The sequence below is a fragment of the Macaca thibetana genome, chromosome 10 (assembly GCF_024542745.1).
Source record: "Macaca thibetana thibetana isolate TM-01 chromosome 10, ASM2454274v1, whole genome shotgun sequence".
Lineage (NCBI taxonomy): Eukaryota > Metazoa > Chordata > Mammalia > Primates > Cercopithecidae > Macaca > Macaca thibetana.
In genome coordinates this window covers 66,176,865-66,198,922 of record NC_065587.1, presented here as the reverse complement: position 1 = coordinate 66,198,922, position 22,058 = coordinate 66,176,865, and the positions used below count along the sequence as shown (strand labels likewise).

The following is a 22,058-nucleotide window of genomic DNA, read 5'->3' as shown; positions in this document are numbered from 1 at the left end:
CAGTCTGGGTCCTGGCCCCAGGTAGCCAGAAAGGAAGGTGTCTCTATGGGGGCTGGAAACAAGGGACCTTTGAGCTCAGAAGATGGCCAGGGGAGGGGGGCCCGGTGAGTCAGACCTGAAGGCCCCTCTTCTCTGCCAGGTGTTTCCTTGTGAACGCTACCTGCGGCGTCATCTGCCCACCCACGGTAGTGGGGGCAGATTCAAGTGCCAGGTGTGCAAGAAGTTCTTCCGGCGGGAGCATTACCTCAAACTGCACGCTCACATCCACTCAGGTGGGTACCCTGCCCCTGAGAACTCCAGCCCAGCCCCTCCCCTCCTCCTCACCCTCTCCTCATCCCTTTCTCTCTCTTCCCATCCCCATCTGGCTCTTCTCCCTGTCTCCGTCAGCCCCTTTTCCCTCTGCTTCCCCATCTCCCTCCCCATCTCACTCAGCCCGTCTCCCCTCCCCCTCCCTATCTCCCTCTAGCCCCTCTCCCCGCATCTCCCTCTAGCCCCTTTCCCCCTCCCCATCTCTCTCCCATCCCTCTCAGTCCCTGTCTCCCTCTTTCTCCCCCTCTCCCCCCTCCTCCCCCTCTTCCTCCTCCTCCCCATCTCCCTCCTTCTCCCCATCTCCCTCCAGCCCCCTTCTCCCTCCTCCCCCCATCTCCCTCCAGCCCCCTTCTCCCTCCTCCTCCCCATCTCCCTCCAGCCCCCTTCTCCCTCCTCCTCCCCATCTCCCTCCAGCCACCTTCTCCCTCCTCCTCCCCATCTCCCTTCAGCCTCCCTTCCCTTCCCTCTCCCCATCTCCTTCTAGCCCCCTCCAGCCTCCCTCCGCTGTCCTCTCCCCTCTCCCTCCAGCCCCCTACCCCTCCTTCTCTCTGTTGCTCTCTATCTTCCTCCAGCCTTCCTGCCACCCTCCTGCCTCTTCCCTTGCTCCTCCTTCCTCTCTCCTTCCTGGCCCCTGACCCACCTGCCTTAACTGATGAACAAGGGGTTCCTACCACCACTAGAGCAGAGAAGAGCCCCTGGAGGTTGTGTGGAAGGGACTTTTTTTTTTTTTCTTTGAGACAGTCTTGCTCTTGTTGCCCAGGCTGGAGTGTAGTGGTAGATCTTGGCTCACTGCAACCTCTGCCTCCCGGGTTCAAGCGATTCTCCTGCCTCAGCCTCCTGAGTAGCTGGGATTACAGGCTCCCACCACCACGCCCAGCTAGTTTTTTGTATTTTTAGTAGAGACAGGGTTTCGCCATGTTGGCCAGGCTGGTTTCGAACTCCTGACCTCAGGTCATCTACCTGCCTCGGCCTCCCAAAGTGCTGGGATGACAGGCGTGAGGCACTGCACCCAGCCTGTGTGAGGGACTCTTGACTCTGCCCCCTGTGGTGGGGACACTGCTCTCACTGTATGTTCCCACTCAAACCTGGACAAAACGCCGGCTCCTTGTTCCCCAGTTGAAACACACTGACATTTTCTTTTCTGTTAATCTTTAGATTTTTAAATTATATTTTAAAAATTGTTTTTTAATTGAAAAGGATCTAAAGATTGAGAAAACCTGAGGGAAAATCCTTGACAGGACAAAAGCATATATAGTACAAATAAACTCCCTCTCACTTCAGATGAACAATCCAATGTTTTTCTTTTTTTTTCCTTTCCTATGACCTATGGTAAAAAATACATTTCATATTGCAACCCAAGAAGCACATATATACACATAGGATATATTGCAACAAAAGTTTTACAAAACAGGGTTTTCTATTTTGTCCTGTTCAATTTTAGTTCTTTTATTTTTTATTTTAATTTTTTTTTGAGACAGGGTCTCACTCTATCACCCAGGCTGGAGTGCAATGGTTTGATCTCACTACAACCTCCGCTTCCTGGGTTCAAGCCATTCTTGTGCCTCAGCCTCCCGAGTAGCTGGGATTACAGGCGCCCGCCACCATGCCTGGCTAATTTTTGTATTTTTTGTAGAGACGGGGTTTCACCATGTAGGCCAAGATGGTCTCAAACTTCTGGCCTCAGGTGATCCACCCACCTTAGCCTCCCAAAATTCTGGGATTACAGATGTGAGCCACCACGCCCAGCCTATGTTTAATTCTTAAAATAACCACCAACAGGGTGTGACTTGTAGTTTGCAGTTTGCAAAATACTCCTAATTCTCTTCCCCAAAGATAACTGTTAGCGGTCTAGTCTGCATTCTTCTAGTTTTATTTTACACGTATATAAAACGCTTGCTTACGTTTGCAAAAGTGAGCACATACTATAACTGATATGCCCTTTTTTCTGATCGTATACCTTGGCGATGTTCCCCGAGGAGCGTGTGCTTACAGTTTCCCTGGAGGCTAAATTCTGTGGGTCCCCCTCCCCCAGGCCCCCCCAGAAAGATGTTACCAACAGCACCTTCTTTTTCACATCTGGGTAGTCTTCCTCAATTAATTTTTCATCTTGTATTTAGCCAGTTCTCTATGTATGAACTTTTTTTTTTTTTTTTTTTTTTTTTTTTTGAGACTGAGTCTTGCTCTGTCACCCAGGCTGGAATCCAGTGGCACGATCTTAGTTCACCACAACCTCTACCACCTGGGTTCAAGGAATTCTCCTGCCTCAGCCTTCCAAGTAGCTGGGATTACAGGTGCCCACCATCACACCCAGCTAATTTTTGTATTTTTAGTAGAGATGTGGTTTCACCATGTTGGCCAGGCTGGTCTCAAACTCCTGACCTCAGGTGATTCCCCTGCCCCAGCCTCCCAAAGTGCTAGGATTACAGGTGTGAGCCATCGTGCCCAGCCTATGTATGAACCCTTAAATTACATTTCAGCTATTAGTTTGTACACACAATGCTATGTTGGTCCCTTGGCAACCTTTTGGAAGTGTATCTGTAGTGTATATCCTTAGGAGTGGAAATGCTAGGTTAAAGTGCATGTGTAATACTGAGTTTCAGTTTGGGATGATGAAAAAATTCTAGAGACAGATGGTGGTGATGGTTGCATGATGGTGCAAATGTACTTAGTGCCACTGAATTATACACTTAAAAGAAGCTTAAGATGGTCAATTTTCTGTTATGTATATTTCTCCACAATAAAGAAGGGAAAATAGGTAATGCATTGTAAGTTTGATATTACCAAGTTGCACTTTATGGCTTTTAAAAATTATTATTCAAAAGTAATACATGCTGCCAGGTGCAGTGACTCACACCTGTAATCCCAGCACTTTGGAAGGCCAAGGTGAGTGGATCACCTGAGATCAAGAGTTCGAGACCAGCCTGGCCAACATGGTGAAACCCCATCTCTACTAAAAATACAAAAATTAGCCTAGTGTGGTGGTGCACACCTGCGATCCCAGCTACTCGGGAGGCTGAGGCAGGAGAATTGCCTGAACCCAGGAGGTGGAGGTTGCAGTGAGCCAAGATCGAACCATTGCACTCCAGCCTGGGCGACAGAGCAAGACTCTGTCTCAAAAAAAAAAAAAACCAAAAAAAACCAAAACCAAAAACAAACACACAGACACACACACACACAAATACATGGTTATTATAAAAATGGAAGCAATATAGGAATACATAAAGTAAAATGTTACATTTCCCCTTCAAGTTGTAATTGCCACTGACACTTTGGTCTGTCCTCTCCCTATACCTCCCCATCTTTCTCCCTGCATCTTCAGTTTATTTACAGAGACACATGGCTAGGGTTTTTTTTGGGGTATGCGGGTTGTATTTTTTCTTTCTTTCTTTCTTTTTTTTTTTTTGTTGGAGCTTACATATCCAGTAAGGATTATATTTTTTTCTATGAAAGATGAGATTGTGTTAAGCTATTCTACTGCTTTCTTTTCCCACTAGCAATATGTCCAGGAGATCTTTCCAGATCAGGAAACACAGATTGACCTTTTTAATCTTTTTAATGACCACAGAGCATTCCATTGTAGGGACCAGCATTTCCGTATCAACTGGGTTGATGTTTTTTCAGAAGTACGTTATTCATTCCAGAGGGAGAACAGAGAGGAAATAATGGCAGGAAGTCACAGCAGCCCAGAAACAGCTCCTTCTAAAGGGCAGGCTGTGACCCCACAGCAACTTTGCAGGCACCTCCCTTGATTTCCTGTGGGTTCCTCAGGTAGCCCATCAGGCGAAAGCTGCCCCAGGACAGGTTTAACAGCAGGAGGATCTGGGGTAGCTCAGATGGGCTCTGGATCACGCTGCTGGGCTGGAATCTTAGCTCTCCCAACCATAGGGGTAGCCCCTGAGCCAGTCCCTTCACCTCTCTGAACTTCAGTCTTCTTTCTCATCTGTGAAATGAGGATGATGGGAGTCAGTGCCTCCTGATTTGTTGGAAGGATTCAGTTAGATAAGGTGGGAGCCGGTTAAAAGCTTACATCAAAGCCCATCCCTGCGCTGCTCAGACCTTCTGGTGGCTTCTCTTCTGCCTCAGAGTAAAAGCCAAAGTCCTGGCAGGGCGCGGTGGCTCATGCCTGTAATCCCAGCACTTTGGGAGGCTGAGGCGAGTGGATCACTTGAGGTCAGGAGTTTGAGACCAGCCTGGCCGACATGGTGAAACCCCATCTCTATTAAAAATACAATAATTAGCTGGGTGTGGTGGCACACACCTGTAATCCCATCTACTCAGGAGGCTGAGTTGGGAGGATTGCTTGAAGCTAGGAGGCAGAGGTTGCAGTGACTCATCTGAAATCTCGCCACTGCACTCCAGCCTGGGTGACAGAGCAAGGCTCTGTCTCAAAAAAAAAAAAAAAAAAACAAAAAAAACAAGTCCTTAGCTCCGCCTCCCAGGTCCTCCCTTGTGGGCCTGGCTGGCTCGCTGCCCTCACCTTCTGCCTTGTTCTCTGGCCACACCAGAACTGTTGTTCATCAGCACCGCCAAATGCGCTCCTGCCTCAGGGCCTTTGTACCTGCTTTCCCTGCTGCCTGGACCATCTCCCTGATGACCTGAGGTCTCTCCTCATGCATGGCCTCATCAGAGAGGCCTCTCCTGAGCATCCTATCAAAATAGCCCTGTCTTGTCCCTGGCAAAACAAAGCCACCGAAGAATGAGAGAGGCTATTTTCTCCCCTGGCCACCTCCCTAGAGGAGCTGCTCCCCTGAGGGGCCCAGCGGGGACCCTTGTGCCCTGGATTCCGACTCCTGGCGAGTGCTGGCTCTCCCTGTCTGTGTCTGCTGCAGGCGAGAAGCCCTACAAATGCTCAGTGTGCGAGTCTGCGTTCAACCGCAAGGACAAACTGAAGAGACACATGTTGATCCACGAGCCCTTCAAGAAATACAAATGCCCTTTCTCGTGAGTAGAGACTGCCATGCAGGGGCGGGTAGCGGGGCAGATTCTCCAGGGGCGCTGCCCGGGAGGGTGGGACAGATGTGAGGCCTGAGGGCAGGCCTCTCCTTTTTTTTTTTTTTTTTTTTTTGAGACGGAGTCTCGCTCTGTCGCCCAGGCTGGAGTGCAGTGGCGCCATCTCAGCTCACTGGAAGCTCCGCCTCCCGGGTTCACGCCATTCTCCAGCCTCAGCCTCCTGAGTAGCTGGGACTACAGACGCCCGCCACCGCGCCAGCTAATTTTTTGTATTTTTAGTAGAGATGGGGTTTCACCGTGGTCTCGATCTCCTGACCTTGTGATCCGCCGCCTTGGCCTCCCAAAGTGCGGGGATTACAGGCGTGAGCCACTGCGCCTGGCCTTTTTTTTTTTTTTTTTTTTTTTTTTTTTTTTTGAGACAGGGTCTCACTCTGTCGCCCAGGCTGGAGTGCAGTGGTATGATCTTGGCTCACTGCAACCTCTGCCTCCTGGGTTTAAGCGATTCTCTTGCCTCAGCTTCCCAAGTAGCTGGGATTACAGGCGCCTGCTACCACACCTGGCTAATTTTTGTATTTTTAGTAGAGATGGAGTTTCGTCATGTTGCCCAGGCTAGTCTTGAGCTCCTGACCACAAGTGATCCATCCACCTTGGCCTCCGAAAGTGCTGGGATTACAGGCATGAGCCACTGTGCCCGGCCAAGCCTCTCTCCTTTTATCCTGTCCTGGGCCCCGTCTACCTCACTCCCCACCCTACCTCCTTGCCCAGCCCTTAGGGTAGACAAGGCTGTCCCTTGTGCCCAGGGCTAGCGGAGGGGCCAGCAAGAGCATCCTAAGCTTAGTGAACTCCCCCTGACCGGTGGCTTTGGGTTTTAGGACACACACAGGCTGCAGTAAGGAGTTCAACCGGCCAGACAAGCTGAAGGCCCACATCCTCTCCCACTCTGGTAAGTGGCTCTTGGGCCTGCCAGGAGGGTCTGGTTCAGCTCTAGTTCACTGGGATAGACCCGCCAGGAGGAGAAAGAGCAGACATATCCCGTGAGGCTTGTTTTCCCTGCCTGGCACATTCCAGCCAGCACTTGCACTTATGTGGGCTATGAACCAGGCCTGTATTAGGGACTTTAGGATGAACAGAGATGAATCAGACACAGTCCCCCAGTCCAAGGAGGAAGCTGACCTGAGCAGAGATGACTCAGTCAGAGCAGTGCCCAGTGTGATAGAGGTGTGGACCAGGTGTGGAGGGAATCAGATTCTAGGCGGGTCCAAGACATGGCCAGGAAGCTTCCTTGATAAGGCGGGGCAGGGGTCTTCAAGTCACTCCTCAGTTTCTCAGCAGCTCCTCAGAGCAGACTGGCTGGCTTTCCACATGCCAGCCGAGGTCTAGAACAAAGTTCTTCAACCCTGGCACCACTGACATTTTGGGCCAGATAATTTTGTTTTGTTTTGTTTTGTTTTTGAGACAGAGCCTCACTCCGGCACCCAGGTGGAGTGCAGTGGTGTGATCTCAGCTCATTGCAACCTCTGCCTCCCAGGTTCAAGTGATTCTCTTGCCTCAGCCTCCCGAGTAGCTGGGATTACAGGTGCCTGCCACCACACCTGGCTAATTTTTGTATTTTTAGTAGAGATGGGGTTTTCACCATGTTGGCCAGGCTGGTCTCGAACTCCTGACTTCAAGTGATCCGCCCGCCTCAGCCTCCCAAAGTGCTGGGATTACAGGTGCGACCACCGGCGCCTGGTCTGGGCTAGATAATTTTGTCCTGGGGGCTGTCCTGTGTCCTGTAGGATGTTTAGCAGCATCCCTGGCCTCTATCCACTGGGTGTCAGTGGCATCCCCCCCGCAGCTGTGACAATCAAAAATGTCTCTAGGCATTGCTGAGTCCCCTAGGGGGTAAAGTCTCCCCTGTTTGAGAAGATTTCCAGAAAGATGTCAGTCACTAAAGAAAGTGTGAAAACTGGGAGAGTAGGTCAATGACTTGGACACATAGAATGGGTTGGAGTCTTGGTGCTGCCACGTTCCTGTGGGTGGCCTCAGGCGTCACTGCCCCTCCCTGAGCCTGAGATGACCTGGCAAAGCAAGCCAAGGTGCAGGGAGTGAGCGGCTGTTCCAGGCAGAGGAGAATGGCAAGTACAAAGGCGCAGAGGCAGGAGCCAGCGTGGCATCTCTGAGGAGAGCGAGTGTGGCTGACACAGAGAGTGGCTGGGAGAAGGCAGACGATGAGGTTGGAAAGAGCTGGGGCCAGATCACACAGGCACTGGTGGGGTAAGAGCCTGGATTTTATTCCCAGTGCAAGGCACCGTTGCAGGGTGAAGGTCCGGATGCTTCTCACTGACTTTCCCTTGCCCTCCAGGCATGAAGCTCCACAAATGCGCCCTGTGCAGCAAGTCCTTCAGCCGCCGTGCCCACCTCGCTGAGCACCAGCGTGCCCACACGGGCAACTACAAGTTCCGCTGTGCTGGCTGCGCCAAGGGCTTTTCCCGCCACAAATACCTCAAAGATCACCGCTGTCGTCTCGGCCCCCAAAAGGACAAGGACCTGCAAACCCGGCGCCCCCCCCAGAGGAGGGCAGCCCCCCGCAGTGGCGGCAGTGGTGGGCGCAAAGTGGTGACCCCCTTGCCTGACCCGCTGGGGTTGGAGGAGCTGAAGGATGCAGGGGCTGGGCTGGTGCCCGAGGCTGTCCCTGGCAAGCCGCCCTTCGCAGAGCCGGACGCCGTGCTGTCCATCGTTGTGGGTGGTGCGGTGGGCGCGGAACCTGAGCTGGTGGTACCTGGACACCCTGAGGGGCTGGGCTCCAACCTGGCTCTGGCGGAGCTGCAGGCTGGGGCCGAGGGCCCATGTGCCATGCTTGCTGTGCCTGTCTACATCCAGGCCTCGGAGTGACGAACCTCAGGTGTGTTTCCTGGGCAGGCCTGATGCTCCTGTTTGGGTCCAGGGCCCTGGGGGCAGACTGCTGATCCTTACCAGTGGAAGCGAGCCATTGAGCCATTGGCAGAAATCCTGCTGAATGTCATTCAGAAACCCTGGCCCATGGTCGCCCTCCTGTGTCCCTTCTCCTGCTGGAAAACCCTGCAACATTCTAGGGTCGGGGGCAGGGCTGCCTACGGTTTCTGGGCAGAGCCACAGCGGCAGGAGAGAAATGGCTGAAACCTGAGCAGCCCAGAGTCTCGCTAGTCTAGGCTGGTGGTTGGGGCCCCTGGGAGAGAAGACTGGGCGTTCCTCCCCACTCTGCCTCCAGGCTGCCTCTGGGTGGCCTCTAGTCCGCTGTTCTTCAGGAGGCCTGCCATAAACTCTTCGGAGTTTATGTGTTGGACCTTTTCACAGACAGTTCCCCACAGTGTCCTCAGACAGCTCTGTGATGTAGCTTTTAGGAGGCACTCAGGTGTGACAGTTAGACTGCAGCTATGAGACCGATCTGGCTTCAAATCCAAGAGTTGCCATGCATTTGCTGTGTGACCTTGGGCAAGTCACTTCACCTCTCTGAGCCCCATGTTCCTCATCTGTACAATGGGGCTTACGATACTACTACCTCATAGGGTTGTCCTGGGGATCCAGTGTGATGAAGTTCGCCAGGGGCTCGGCATGGTGCCTGGCACGCAGAAAGTGCTCAATAAATGTTTTTGTCATAATATGTGTCCGGGTGGCATGGGCCAAGCTGTGGCAGTTTCGTTCTTTGCCCCTAGGTGGCAGCACTCCCATCTGCAGCTTGTGGTGGCTGAGGGGTCCTGGGCCCCTCACACAGGGAGCCCTGGAGAGGTGATGAGGGAAGCAAGGCTGGGCACAGCAGCTCATGCCTGTAATCCCAGCACTTTGGGAGGCCAAGATGGGCGGATCACCTGAGGTCAGGAGTTTGAGACCAGCCTGGCCAACATGGCGAAACCCTGTCTCTACTAAAAATACAAAAATTAGCCAGGTGTGGTGGCGCACGCCTATATTCCCAGCTACTTGAGAGGCTGAGGCAGGAGAATCACTTGAACCCAGGAGACAGAGGTTACAGTGAGCTGAGATCGTGCCACTGTACTCCAGCCTGGGAGACAGCGTGAGACCCTGTCTCAAAAAAAAAAAAAAAAAAAAAAAAAATTAGCTAGGCATGGTGGCCGGTGCCTGTAGTCCCAGATATGCAGGAGGCTGATGTGGGAGGATCACTTGAGCCCAGCAGGTCGAGGCTGCAGTGAGCTGAGATTGTGCCACTGCATTCCAGCCTGGGCAACTGAGCAAGACCCTGTCTCAAAGATTAAAAAAAAAAAGGAAATTGGGAACACCCATCCACAGAAAACGGTCCAGGACAACACCCCACGGGGTCAGGGTTTGTACTTACTTGTGGGAATTCGGGATTGTTAGCCACCTCCAAATCCGTTGTAATCAAGATCAGAAATTCCTCTCGCGTGGGCATCTGGAGGCCGTCAGTGTCCCCACGTCCAGTGCTTCCTCCTCCCCCTCAGCTGGTCCAGGTGGGAGGTGGATTGGGCTCATGAGGAGGCGGGAAGAGAAAAGGGCCTTTGACTAGTGTTTTCTGTTTATCTTCACAGCCACCCTTCTGGGCTGTCAACTCCATTTGATGACTGAATTGTTTTGAAGGCTGGCAGGTCCCTCAGTCATCTGTGTTGGAACTCAGGGCTGGAGCCCAGAGCCAGGCCCAGCTTCCCATGTCCTCAGGAAGGATGTGAGGTGGCAGGAGGGACAGAGTTGATGGGGGTGAGGTGTGAAAGTGTACCGGCCTGCACAAAGGCCCAAGGGGGACAGGTGGGGACAGGAAGTCAGAGGGGATGCCCCTGGAGCTGGGCCTTGGCCTGGGGTGCTTTGATGGGTGGATGGATAGGGGAAGGTGTGCCGTGTGAGAGCAGGGCGTGCACAAACACCTTGGGGTGGGACAGCGCCGGGCCTGCTATGTTCTGGGGCCGGCGGATGTTCCAGGATGACCAGAGGTCTCGGAGGAGTAGGTGGGTAATGATCATGGCTGATGCTTCCAGCTTCTCCACACGAGGAACACTGTGCCAGGCTGTTTACAGTCACATCGCCTTAGCCTGTCATGTGAGTGCTGTTACTTTCCGTATTTTACAGCTGAGAAAACCCAGGCCCAGAGGGGCAAACTTCCTTACCCAAGCTCACACAGCCAGGAAAGCTGCAGAGCTGGGACTCAAGCTGGGGCAGCCTGCCTCCATGGGTTCTTAGCCACTTTCTGCGATTGAAGTGTGGGTTGATGAATCAGAGAGGGACTTAGATATGGGTTAAGGAATCTGGACTTTATTCTCCACATAATGAAGGAGTCGTGGGAGACAGTGAACATTTAAAAAAATTGTACAATGGCATTGAAAGAAATGTGAAGAATGACATCTTCAGCCGGGTGTGGTGGTTCACACCTATAATCCCAGCACTTTGGGAGGCCGGGGCAGATAGATCACCCGAGGTCAGGAGTTCGAGACTAGCCTGGCCAACATGGTGAAACCCCGTCTCTACTAATAATACAAAAAAATTAGCTGGGCGTGGTGGCACATGTCTGTAATCTCAGCTACTGAGGAAGCTGAGGCAGGAGAATCACTTGAACCTGGGAGGCGGAGGTTGCAGTGAACTGAGATCATGCCATTGCACTCCAGCCTAGGTGACAAGAATGAAACTCCGTCTCAAAAAAAAAAATGACAACTTCTTCCTATTTAAGTGGTTTTTCTATTGCTTCTTCCTGTCAGTGTACACAGGCATACATGTCTACTGGTAATCACAAGAACGTACATTTATTAGTTATCAAATGCCTGGCACCATCCCCAGCACTTCAATGGAGGCGCTACTTTTAAGCCCATTTTGCAGCTAAGATGAGGCAACAGGAACATTAAGGCTAAGCAACCCGAAGTTACACAGCAGGGAGGTAGCAGAGCCAGGCCACAGATAAGGACATACCAAGATCAGCTATAATGTTTAACAGAAAGTTGGTGACAAATCCCAGCACTTTGAGAGGCCGAGGTGGGCAGATCACAAGGACAGGAGATTGAGACCATCCTGGCTAACATGGTGAACCTCCATCTCTACTAAAAACACAAAAAATTAGCCAGGCGTGATGGCACGTACCTGTAGTCCTAGCTACTCGGGAGGTTGAGGCAGGAGAATCTCTTGAATCCGTGAGGCGGAGGTTGAAGTGAGCTGAGTTCATGCCACCACACTCCAGCTTGGGGAACAGAGCAAGACTCTTTCTCAAAATAAATAAATAAATAAATAAATAAATAAATAAATAAATAAGAAAGTTGGTGATAGCTGCTCCAGGACCCCAGGGTCCGCCACCGAACTCCAAGATGCTGGACAGAGTGGAGCATAAAAAGGGGCTGGCCTAGGCATCCAGGGTCTCACTCTATCCCCAGAAAGATGACAGTCTTTGACCCGGCGCGGTGGCTGACTCCTGTAATCCTAGCCCTTTGGGAGGCCAAGACGGGCGGATCACCTGAGGTCAGGAGTTTGAGACCAGCCTGGCCAACATGGCAAAACCCCATCTCTACTAAAAATACAAAAAATTAGCCATTCGTGGTTGCGCTTGCCTGTAATCCCAGCTACTTGGGAAGCCGAGGCAGGAGAATCTCTAGAACCCAGGAGACGGAGGTTGCAGTGAGCCAAGATCTCACCATTGCACTCCAGCCGGGGTGACAGAGTAAACTCCTGGACATGTGAGTGTCAGAGTAAGAGTAAACACTGTATCAAAAAATAAATAAATAAATAAATATAAGTCCATCTCAAAAAAAAAAAAGAAAAAGAGAAAGATTACAGTCTTTGGTATCAAGCAGAGCTGGGTTTGAATTCTGGCTCTGCCCCCTCCTAGCTGTGTGACTATGGCAAGTCACTTCACTTCTCTGAACCTCAGTTTCCTCTTGTCAGTGTGGAGAATAGTAGTACCTACGTGGCGAGGTTGATGTCACAATTCAGGGAAATAATTCAGGTAAAGCAGAGATCACAAATTGCCGCTCATGGCAGCCTCCAGACAGTTTGGCATTCACAGTGTCTGAAAAAGTGAGCCAACATTTAACAACAAATTTAAAATATACTGCAGTGGTGAAATGTGAGATGCTACGCGTCAGGAATGACACAAGGATGTTATGCTGTTATGACTCCAATATTACATTAGCGGCCTGGCCAGAATAATAGAGCAAGAAAAAGAAAGAAATAGTATCAGGATTGGAAAGGGTGAGATAATAGCAAGGGTGCTGAAATAGTAGCAAGATCAATATATACAAATCGACTATGCTCCTCTACTCCAGAAGCAATTAGAAAATGTAAAAAATTGGGACATTTGGGCCAGGCGTGGTGGCTCACACCTGTAATCTCAGCACTTTGGGAGGCCGAGGTGGGCGGATCACAAGGTCAGGAGATCGAGACCAACCTGGCCAACGTGGCAAAACCCCGTCTCTACTAAGAAATACAAAAAATTAGCCGGGCATGCTGGTGCGTGTGTGTAATCCCAGCTACTCGGGAGGCTGAGGCTGGAGAACCAGTTGAACCAGGGAGGTAAAGGTTGCAGTGAGCTGAGATCATGCCACTGCATTCTAGCCCAGGCAACAGAGTGAGACTCCATCTCAAAAAAAAAAAAAAAAAAATCAAAAACCAAAAACACTCATTTCCTCTGATAGTTTTCCTTGGCCAATCTGTCTAACATAGCCCCACCTCCATCATTCTCGAATTCCTTACCCTATTTTATTTTTATTCATCACCCTTGACATTATATTAGACATTTGTTTATTGTCTGTTGTCCTCATTAGAAACAAAAGGTCCACAAAGGCATCGACTTTTGTCTGTTTTGTTCCTGATATATCTACAGTGCTTAGACCTTCCCAGGAATTGTTCGATCAATATTTGTCGAGTGAATAAACAACAGCACTTTGAGAGAAGAAGGCCCACTTTACCCACCCCCTCCTCTCACCCCAGGGAGGCCAAGGGGGAATCTGTCATGTAGGCTGAGATAGGACTGGCCCAGACTCCAGGGAAGTAATGTCTGATATAAAAGGATATTTTCCTTTGTTCAAAGACGGAGCAGAGAATATCTGGGCCAGATGACTAATGCAGGTGGCTTGGAAGTCTCCGGCAACAGAGCAGGTGTCCCTGTGACCCAGGAGAACTGGCTGGACTAGTTTTGTCTCCCTTGGGGAAGAAGGAGTGGAGGTGGCAGCTACTGGTGCTCCCAACCCCCAAGGCTGCCAGCAAGTGACCCCCCACACACAAAGCTTTCAGGGCCTGAAGGGTGGTGATCAGGGAGGTGAGCAGGTTTCACCTAAGGACTGGGAGTGACCTCTTACTAGCTGAGGGTGCCTCGGGTAGGCTTAGGCACAGAACCCAGAGGCAGGAGGCCAAGGCCGAACTTTTAGGGCCTTGGTTCCTTTGAAGAATCACAGAGAATAAACAGTCCCAGGGAGGGAAAAGGTCTTGTCCAAAGTCTCATCAAGGCAAGGCTGCTTCCCAGGTCACTGCTTCCTCAGTCCACTTATTTATTCATGGAACAAATATTTCTTAAGTACCTACTATGTGCCAGGCATAGTTCTTCAATGATACATCATGAGCAAAACAATTATTTGTGGAGATCCTTTGTGAAGGAAGCAGAAGATAAACAACAAAGTAAATAAGTAAGTTATAGATGTTAGGAGGTGACGAGTATTACAGAGAAGGAAAAAAAGTAGAGGTGAGTAGAGGTTTTGAGAGTTTGGGGGTTGCTGGTGTGTTTGAGGAAGAGTAGAGAGGCCAGTGTGGTTGGAGTGAGGCACTGGAAAGGAGGAGGGCAAGGAGGTGACGGGAAAACCATGACATCATGTAGGGACTTGAGGGACATTGAAAGGACTTTGGGTTTTACTTGAGGGACGTGGAAAGCCATTGGAGGATTGTGAGCATTCAGTGACTAGATCTGACATACGTATATATGTCCAATGTCAAAACATATGTATATATGTGTATATGTGTGTGTATATATATGTGTGTGTGTGTGTGTGTGTGTATATGTCAGATGTCAAAAAAATATATATATATATATATGTTTTGGTTTTTTTTCCTGAGACAAAGTCTGTCTCTGTTACCCAGGCTGGAGTGCAGTGGCATGATCTCGGCTCATTGCAACCTCCAACTCCCAGGTTCAAGCGATTCTCGTGCCTCTGCCTCCTGAGACTACAGGTGTGTACCACCATGCCTGGCTAATTTTTGTATTTTTAGTAGAGAGGGGTTTCACCATGTTACCCAGGCTGGTCTTGAACTCCTGGCCTCAAGTGATCCACCCGCCTTGGCCTCCCAACGTGCTGGGATTATAGGGATGAGCCACTGTGCCCGGTCAAACACATATTTTTTAAAGGATACCTCTGCTTACCATGTAGAGAATGAACTGGAAGGAATAAAGATGGAGACAGGAAGGCCAATGGGGAAGAGTATTAGGTTCCTCTTGCTTCTGTAATAAAGAACCAGAAACTTAGTGGTTTAAACCAACACAGATCTTACCACTCTGGAGGTCAGAAGTCTGATATGGTTCTCACTGGACTAAAATCAAGTGGTTGGCAGGGCTGTGTCCTTCTGGAAGCTCTAGGGGAGAATCTGTTCCATTGTCTTTTCCGGTTTCTAGAAACCACCTGCATTCCTTGGCTTGTGGCCCCTTTCTCCATTCAAAGTCAGAAGGGCAGCATCCTACCAGTCTCTGACTCTGAAACCTTTTGCTTCTGTTTTGTGATTACGTTGAGGCCAGCTGGATAATCCAGAATAATCTCATCATTTCAAGCTCCTTTTTTTTTTTGAGATGGAGTCTCGCTCGGTGGCCCAGGTTTGAGTGCAGTGGCACTATCTTGGCTCACTGCAAGCTCTGCCTCCTGGGTTCACCCCATTCTCCTGCCTCAGCCTCCTGAGTAGCTGGGACTACAGGCACACACCACCATGCCTGGCTAATTTTTTGTAATTTTAGTAAAGACGGGGTTTTGCCATGTTGGCCAGGATGGTCTCGATCTCCTGACCTCGTGATCTGCCCACCTCGGCCTCCCAAAGTGCTGGGATTACAGGTGTGAGCCACTGTGCCCGACCATTTCAAGCTCCTTAACACTTCTGCAAAGTCCATTTAAGGAGATTCTGGGGATGAGGACATGGACGTCTTTGAAGGACCATTATCCTGCCCACCAGGAGGCTACTGCAATAGTGCAGGTACTTTTGACCAGAGTGACAGCAATGAAGATGGTAAGAAATGATAGGGTTCTGGATATATTTTGAGGGTAGAGCCAACAGGACATTCTAAGGGATTGGATGTGTACTTTTCCATCCTCGTGCAGGGAGACTTCTAGTCTACCTATGCCTTGGGCCTGGGCCTGGGTGAGGATGTGGGTTTCCCTGGGGTAAAGTCCAGGAGTCACAGTCATTGACTAGAGCCTGTGTGGCCGTCTAGGGCCTGCTGCATGGCCTGCATGTGGTCAGACATATAGGTATGGAGTAGGCCCTGTAACCCACCATTAGCATGAGTGTAGGGTCCTTTCAGGGTCAACAATCTCACCCGCCTCCCCCTCACTCCTCCCTTAACCCCTCAAGTTCTGCTGGGCCAGGCCTTTCCTGCCCCCATTGCTTACTTTGCCCCACTCCCCTGGGAGGTCAGACCTGCTCCCAGGCCCACCACACTTTATTTATTTACCTGTTTGTATGTGTGAATGTCTGTTCATTCATTCATTGGCATGTAGGCAGAATAGTACAGTGGCTAAATGGGTTGCATTTACAGTAAGAATCCCAGCTCTGCCTCCTACAAGTGTGTGATCTTAGGCAAGCTGTCCAACCTCTGTTAACGTATAAAATGGGAACAATAAAGCCTACCTCATATAGTTGTTGTGTGGGCTAAATGAGGTAATGCATGTAAAATCCTCGACTCAGTATCTGGCTTAGCATAAAGTGCTGAGTGAAGATTCTCTGTTATTTTCTCACGGTTCAAGTGCCAACCAGACCACTCAATAATGGTGTGATCTTCGGCAAGTTATTCAACCTCTCCAAGCTTCTGTTTCCTCAGCTGTAATCTGTACCTGCCTCATAGAAATATAGTTGGATGATTAAATGAAATAATCTGGCTGGGCGTGATGGCTTACACCTGTAATCCCAGCACTTTGAGAGGCCAAGGTGGGAGAATCACTTGAGCCCAGGGGTTTGGGACCAGCCTGGGCAACATAGGGAGACCCTGTCTCTATAAAAGATACAAAAATTAGCTGGGTGTGGTGGCACACACCTGTGGTCACAGCTACTCGGGAGGCTGAGGTGGGAGGATTGCTTGAGCCTGGGAGGCAGAGGTTGCAGTGAGCCATGATCGTGCCACTGCACTCCAGCCTGGGTGACAGAGTGAGACCCTGTCTCAAAAAATAAAATAAAATAACAATAAAAAAAAATGAGATATTCTATGTAAGCTGTCTGTTGGAGTGAGGGTTCCATGGATGTTAATGATTATTATTCCTGTGGTTATTATTTCATAAATATTGGTTGAATACATATTCTGTGCTAAGGCCTTTGTCTGTGTTGTCACTGAGTCATCAGAATGGCCCGGTGAGGAATATAGTGTTATTTCTGTTTCTCGGATAGGAAAATCAAGGCAGGTAAAGCACATGGCTGAATGGCAAAGCCCCACTTCTAATCTAGGTTTGTGTGGTAGGCATCAAAACATGGTCCCTCTTCATTACTTCAATGCACTTTTAAAAATTGAGATAAGGGGCCGGGTGCGGTGGCTCACGCCTGTAATCCCAACACTTTGGGAGGCTGAGGCGGGCGGATCACGAGGTCAGGAGTTTGAGACCAGCCTGGCCAACATGGTGAAACCCCGTCTCTACTAAAAATACAAAAATTAGCTGGGTGTGGTGGCACATGCCTGTAATCCCAGCTACTCTGGAGGCTGAGGCAGGAGAACTGCTTGAACCGGGACCCGGGAGGCGGAGGTTGTGGTGAGCCGAGATCGCACCATTGCACTCCAGCCTAGGTGACAAGAGTGAAACTGTCTCAAAAAAAAAAAAAAAAAAAAAAAAAAAAAAATTGAGATAAGGCCGGGCGTGGTGGTTGTAGCCTGTAATCCAAAACTTTGGGAGGCCGATGTAGGCAGATCACCTGAGGTCAGGAGTTTGAGAGTTTGAGACCAGCCTGGCCAAAATGGTGAAACCCTGTCTCCACTGAAAATACAAAAATTAGCCGGGTATAGTGGTGGGTGCTTGAAACTGGGTGGTGGAGGTTGCAGTGAGCTGAGACTGCGCCACTGCACTCCAGTCTGGGCAACAAAGCGAGACTCTGTCTCAAACAATAAAAATAGAAATTGAGATAAAATTCACATGACATAAAATTGACCATTTTGGCCGGGTGTGGTGGCTGATGCCTGTAATCCCAGCACTTTGGGAGGCTGAGGCGGGTGGATCACCTGAGGTCAGGAGTTCGAGACCTCCCTGGCCAACACAGTGAAACCCCATCTCTACTAAAAATGCAAAAAATTAGCCGGGTATGATGGCAGGGCCTGTAATCTCAGCTACTCAGGAGGCTGAGGCAGGATAATTGCTTGAGCCTGGGAGGCAGAGGTTGCAGTGAGCCAGGATTGCACCACTCCACTCTAGCCTGGGCAATAGAGTGAGACTCCAGCTACAAAAAAAAAAAAATAAAAATAAAAATAAAATAAATAAATAAAAATCACCATTTTAATTAAAGTATACAACTCAGCACTTTTTAGTACATTCACAATATTGTGTAACCATCATCATAATCTAGTTACATAACATTTTCATCATCCCAAAAAGAAACCCTGTACCCATTAAGCAGTCATTCTCCTTTTCCCCCCTCCCTGGATCCTGGCAACCACTAATCTGCTTTCTATCTCTATGCATTTGACTATTTTGAACATTTCATATAGGGTCAGCCTGGGTGACAGGGTCTCACTTTGTCACCCAGGCTGCAGTGGAGTGATGAAATCACAGCTCACTGCAGCCTTGAACTCCTGGGCTCAAGTGATTGTTCCAACTTAGCCTCCTGAGTAACTGAGACTGCAGGCACACACCACCATGCCTGGCTAATTTTATTTATTATTCTTTTTTTTTTTTTTTCAGAACTGGGGTGTTACTATGTTACCTAGGCTGGTCTTAAACTCTTGGGCTCCTGCAATCCTCCTGCCTTGGCCTCCCAAAGTGCTGGGATTACAGGCATGAGCCACAGGACCTGGCCTCATTCCTTTGCATTTGGATACCCAGCTGTCCTAGCACCACTTGTTGAAAAGACTATGCATCCCCCATTTAATGGTCTTAGCACACTTGTTGAAAATAAATTGGGCCGGGCGCGGTGGCTCAAGCCTGTAATCCCAGCACTTTGGGAGGCCGAGACGGGCGGATCATGAGGTCAGGAGATCGAGACCATCCTGGCTAACACGGTGAAACCCCGTCTCTACTAAAAATACAAGAAAATTAGCCGGGCGAGGTGGCGGGCGCCTGTAGTCACAGCTACTCGGGAGGCTGAGGCAGGAGAATGGCGTGAACCCGGGGGAGCGGAGCTTGCAGTGAGCCGAGATCGCGCCACTGCACTCCAGCCTGGGGCACAGAGCAAGACTCCGCGTCAAAAAAAAAAAAAAAAAAAAAAAAAGAAAATAAATTGACTATAGATGTATAGGTTTATTTTTGTACTCTCAATTCTTTTTTTTTTTTTTCTTTTTTTTTTTGAGACGGAGTCTCGCTCTGTCGCCCAGGCTGGAGTGCAGTGGCCGGATCTTAGCTCACTGCAAGTTCCGCCTCCCGGGTTTACGCCATTCTCCTGCCTCAGCCTCCCGAGTAGCTGGTACTACAGGCGCCCGCCACCTTGCCCGGCTAGTTTTTGTATTTTTTGGTAGAGACGGGGTTTCACCGGGTTAGCCAGGATGGTCTCGATCTCCTGACCTCGTGATCCGCCCGTCTCGGCCTCCCAAAGTGCTGGGATTACAGGCTTGAGCCACCGCGCCCGGCCTGTACTCTCAATTCTATTCAACTGATCGATAAACATCTTTGATTATTGTAGCTTTGTAGTAAGTTTTGAAATCAGGACATGTGAATCTGCCAACTTTATTTTTCTTTTTGAATACTGTTTTGACTATTCAGGGTCTCTTGCAATTCCATATGAGGTGTGGGATAAACTTGTCCATTTCTGCAAAAAATGCAGCTCAGATTTTGAAAGGCTTGTATTGAATCTGTTGAGCAATTTGGAGAGTGTTGCTATCTTAACAATGAAGTCCTCTAATCCATGCAGATGGAATGTCTTTCCATTTATTTAGGTCTTCCTTAATTTCTTTCAACAAGGTTTGGTACTTTTCAGAGGACAAGCCTTTCCTTTCCGTGGTTAAATTTATTGCTAAATGTTTTATTATTTTTGAGGCTATTGTAAAGGGAAAAGATTCTTAATATCATTTTCATATTGCTCATTGCTAATGTACAGAAATACAACTGATTTTTGTGTATTGATATTGTTGAACTGTGCTGAACTCATTTTTAGTTCTAATAGCTTTCTGTGTATTCTTTAGGTTTTTCGCTATATGAGATCACGTCATCTGCAAATATAGTTTTACCTCTGGTTTTCCAATCTGGATGCCTTTTTATTTATTTTTCTTGCTTAATTGCCCTGGCAAGAACTTTCAGTACAATGTTGATTGGAAGTGATGAGAGTAGGCATCCTTATCTTATTCCTGATCTTAGGGGGAAAGCTTTCGGCCTTTGTCTTCACCATTAAATATGATGTTAGCTGTGGGTTTTGCACAGATGCCTCTTACCAGGTTGAGATGTTCTCTCCTCTTCCTAGTTGGCTGAGTGTTTCAGGTTTGTTTTTTTGTTTAATCAGGAGAGGATGTTGGATGAACTCTTTTTTACAACTAAAAATCAGCAAAGTCCTCTGTATTTAACTTGGTGTAATTATGTGAGACCAAGTTTCATAATTAAGGTTTTATTTCATAATTAATGCTTTCAAGGAAGTTTACAAATATATGGCTGGGTATCTTTAACCATGTGACTTTAGTCAATTCCTACTTCTTTGGGCCTCGGTTTCCTCAACTGTAAAATGGAGGTGGATAGTAATGCTTATTTCATGGGGCTAAGAGGGATGATGGAGATGAGATGGGATTTTTGTGTGCAAAATAAATAAAAACCATTCTTCTGTTGCTCCTCGTATTAGAGATATTTTTTTTGTGTGTGTGTGTGTGTGTTTTTGTTGTTGTTCGTTTTTTTTTGAGACAGGGTCTCCCTCTGTTGCCCAGGCTGGAGTGCAGTGGTGTCATCATAGCTCACTGTAGTTTTGAACTCCTGGGCCCAAGCAATTTTTCCACCTCAGCTTCCCAACTAGCCCAGACTACAGGCTTGCACCACTATGCCCGGCTAATTTTAAAATTTTTTTCTAGAGAAGAGATCTCACTATGTTGCCTGGGATGGTGTTGAACTGTGGCCTCAAGCAATCCTCCCACCTTGGTTTCCCAAAGTGCTGAGATTACAGGCATGAGCCACCATGCCCAGCTAGAGATGTTATTTATTTACTTATTTACTTATTTTTGAGATGGAGTCTTGCTATGTCGCCCAGGCTGGAGTGCAGTGGCATGATCTCGGCTCACTGCAACCTCCACCTCCTGGGTTCAAGCGATTCTCCTACCTCAGCCTCCCGAGTGGCTGGGAATACAGGTGCGCGCCACCATGCTCAGCTCATTTTTGCATTTTTTAAGTAGACTCAGGGTTTCACCATGTTGGCCAGGCTGGTCTCAAACTCCTGACCTCAAGTGATCCACCCACCTTGGCCTCTCAAAGTGCTGGGATTACAGGCATGAGCCACCATGCCTGGCCTAGAGATGTTTTATTAAATTGTAATGTAACATTTTTTTTTTTGAGCCAGAGTCTCGCTCGGTGGCCCAGGCTGGAGTGCAGTGGCCGGATCTCAGCTCACTGCAAGCTCCGCCTCCCGGGTTTACGCCATTCTTCTGCCTCAGCCTCCCGAGTAGCTGGGACTACAGGCGCCCGCCACCTCGCCCGGCTAGTTTTTTGTATTTTTTAGTAGAGACGGGATTTCACCGTGTTAGCCAGGATGGTCTCGATCTCCTGACTTCGTGATCCGCCTGTCTCGGCCTCCCAAGGTGCTGGGACTACAGGCTTGAGCCACCGCGCCCAGCCAATGTAACATGTTTAATAAAGTACATAAGATATGTAAAGGGCACTAATCTTAAGTATAAACACTGATGGCCGGGCGCGGTGGCTCAAGCCTGTAATCCCAGCACTTTGGGAGGCCGAGGCGGGCGGATCACAAGGTCAGGAGATCGAGACCACAGTGAAACCCCGTCTCTACTAAAAATACAAAAAATTAGCCGGGCGCGGTGGCGGGCGCCTGTAGTCCCAGCTACTCGGGAGGCTGAGGCAGGAGAATGGCGGGAACCCGGGAGGCGGAGCTTGCAGTGAGCCGAGATCGCGCCACTGCACTCCAGCCTGGGCGACAGAGCGAGACTCCGTCTCAAAAAAAAAAAAAAAAGTATAAACACTGATGAATTTGTATACAGCCATGTGAACACCTCTGGATCCTGCTATTGAACCTGTTAGCACCTCGTAAGGTCCTCTTCCTGGTCTGTACCTCCCTGGAGGTAACCATTATTCTGATTCCTAACACCACAGATTAGTTTTGCCTGTTTTTGAGCTTCGTATATGTGGAATCATACAGGCTTTTGTATCTGGTTTCTTTCACTCAGCATAATATCTGTGAGTCATCCAAATTCTTGTATGTACCAGTGGCTCATTCTTTTTCACACAGTTTTGAATAAGTTAATACGAGTTGGTCAGAGTTTGAAATGGCTGTGCATTTGTCTGAGAGACCAGAAAAATAAAGACCAGCAAAGCCCA

At 49.1% G+C, this 22,058-nt stretch overlaps 2 protein-coding genes across 4 annotated transcripts in view; both read left to right on the top strand.

Moving 5' to 3' along the window:
• ZNF341 (zinc finger protein 341) overlaps positions 1–8,879 on the top strand; it is a 60,795-nt gene extending 51,916 nt beyond the window's left edge. For all 3 annotated transcript variants that reach the window (XM_050807050.1, XM_050807049.1, XM_050807051.1), the window contains 4 exons: positions 140–272; positions 5,139–5,250; positions 6,132–6,202; positions 7,604–8,879. In XM_050807050.1, coding sequence (XP_050663007.1) covers positions 140–272; positions 5,139–5,250; positions 6,132–6,202; positions 7,604–8,133 — 846 coding nt within the window. In that variant the 3' untranslated portion in view covers positions 8,134–8,879. The remainder of the gene's footprint in view (positions 1–139; positions 273–5,138; positions 5,251–6,131; positions 6,203–7,603) is intronic.
• RALY (RALY heterogeneous nuclear ribonucleoprotein) overlaps positions 1–22,058 on the top strand; it is a 414,018-nt gene that overhangs the window by 124,821 nt on the left and 267,139 nt on the right. The gene's annotated exons all lie outside the window — the stretch shown is intronic.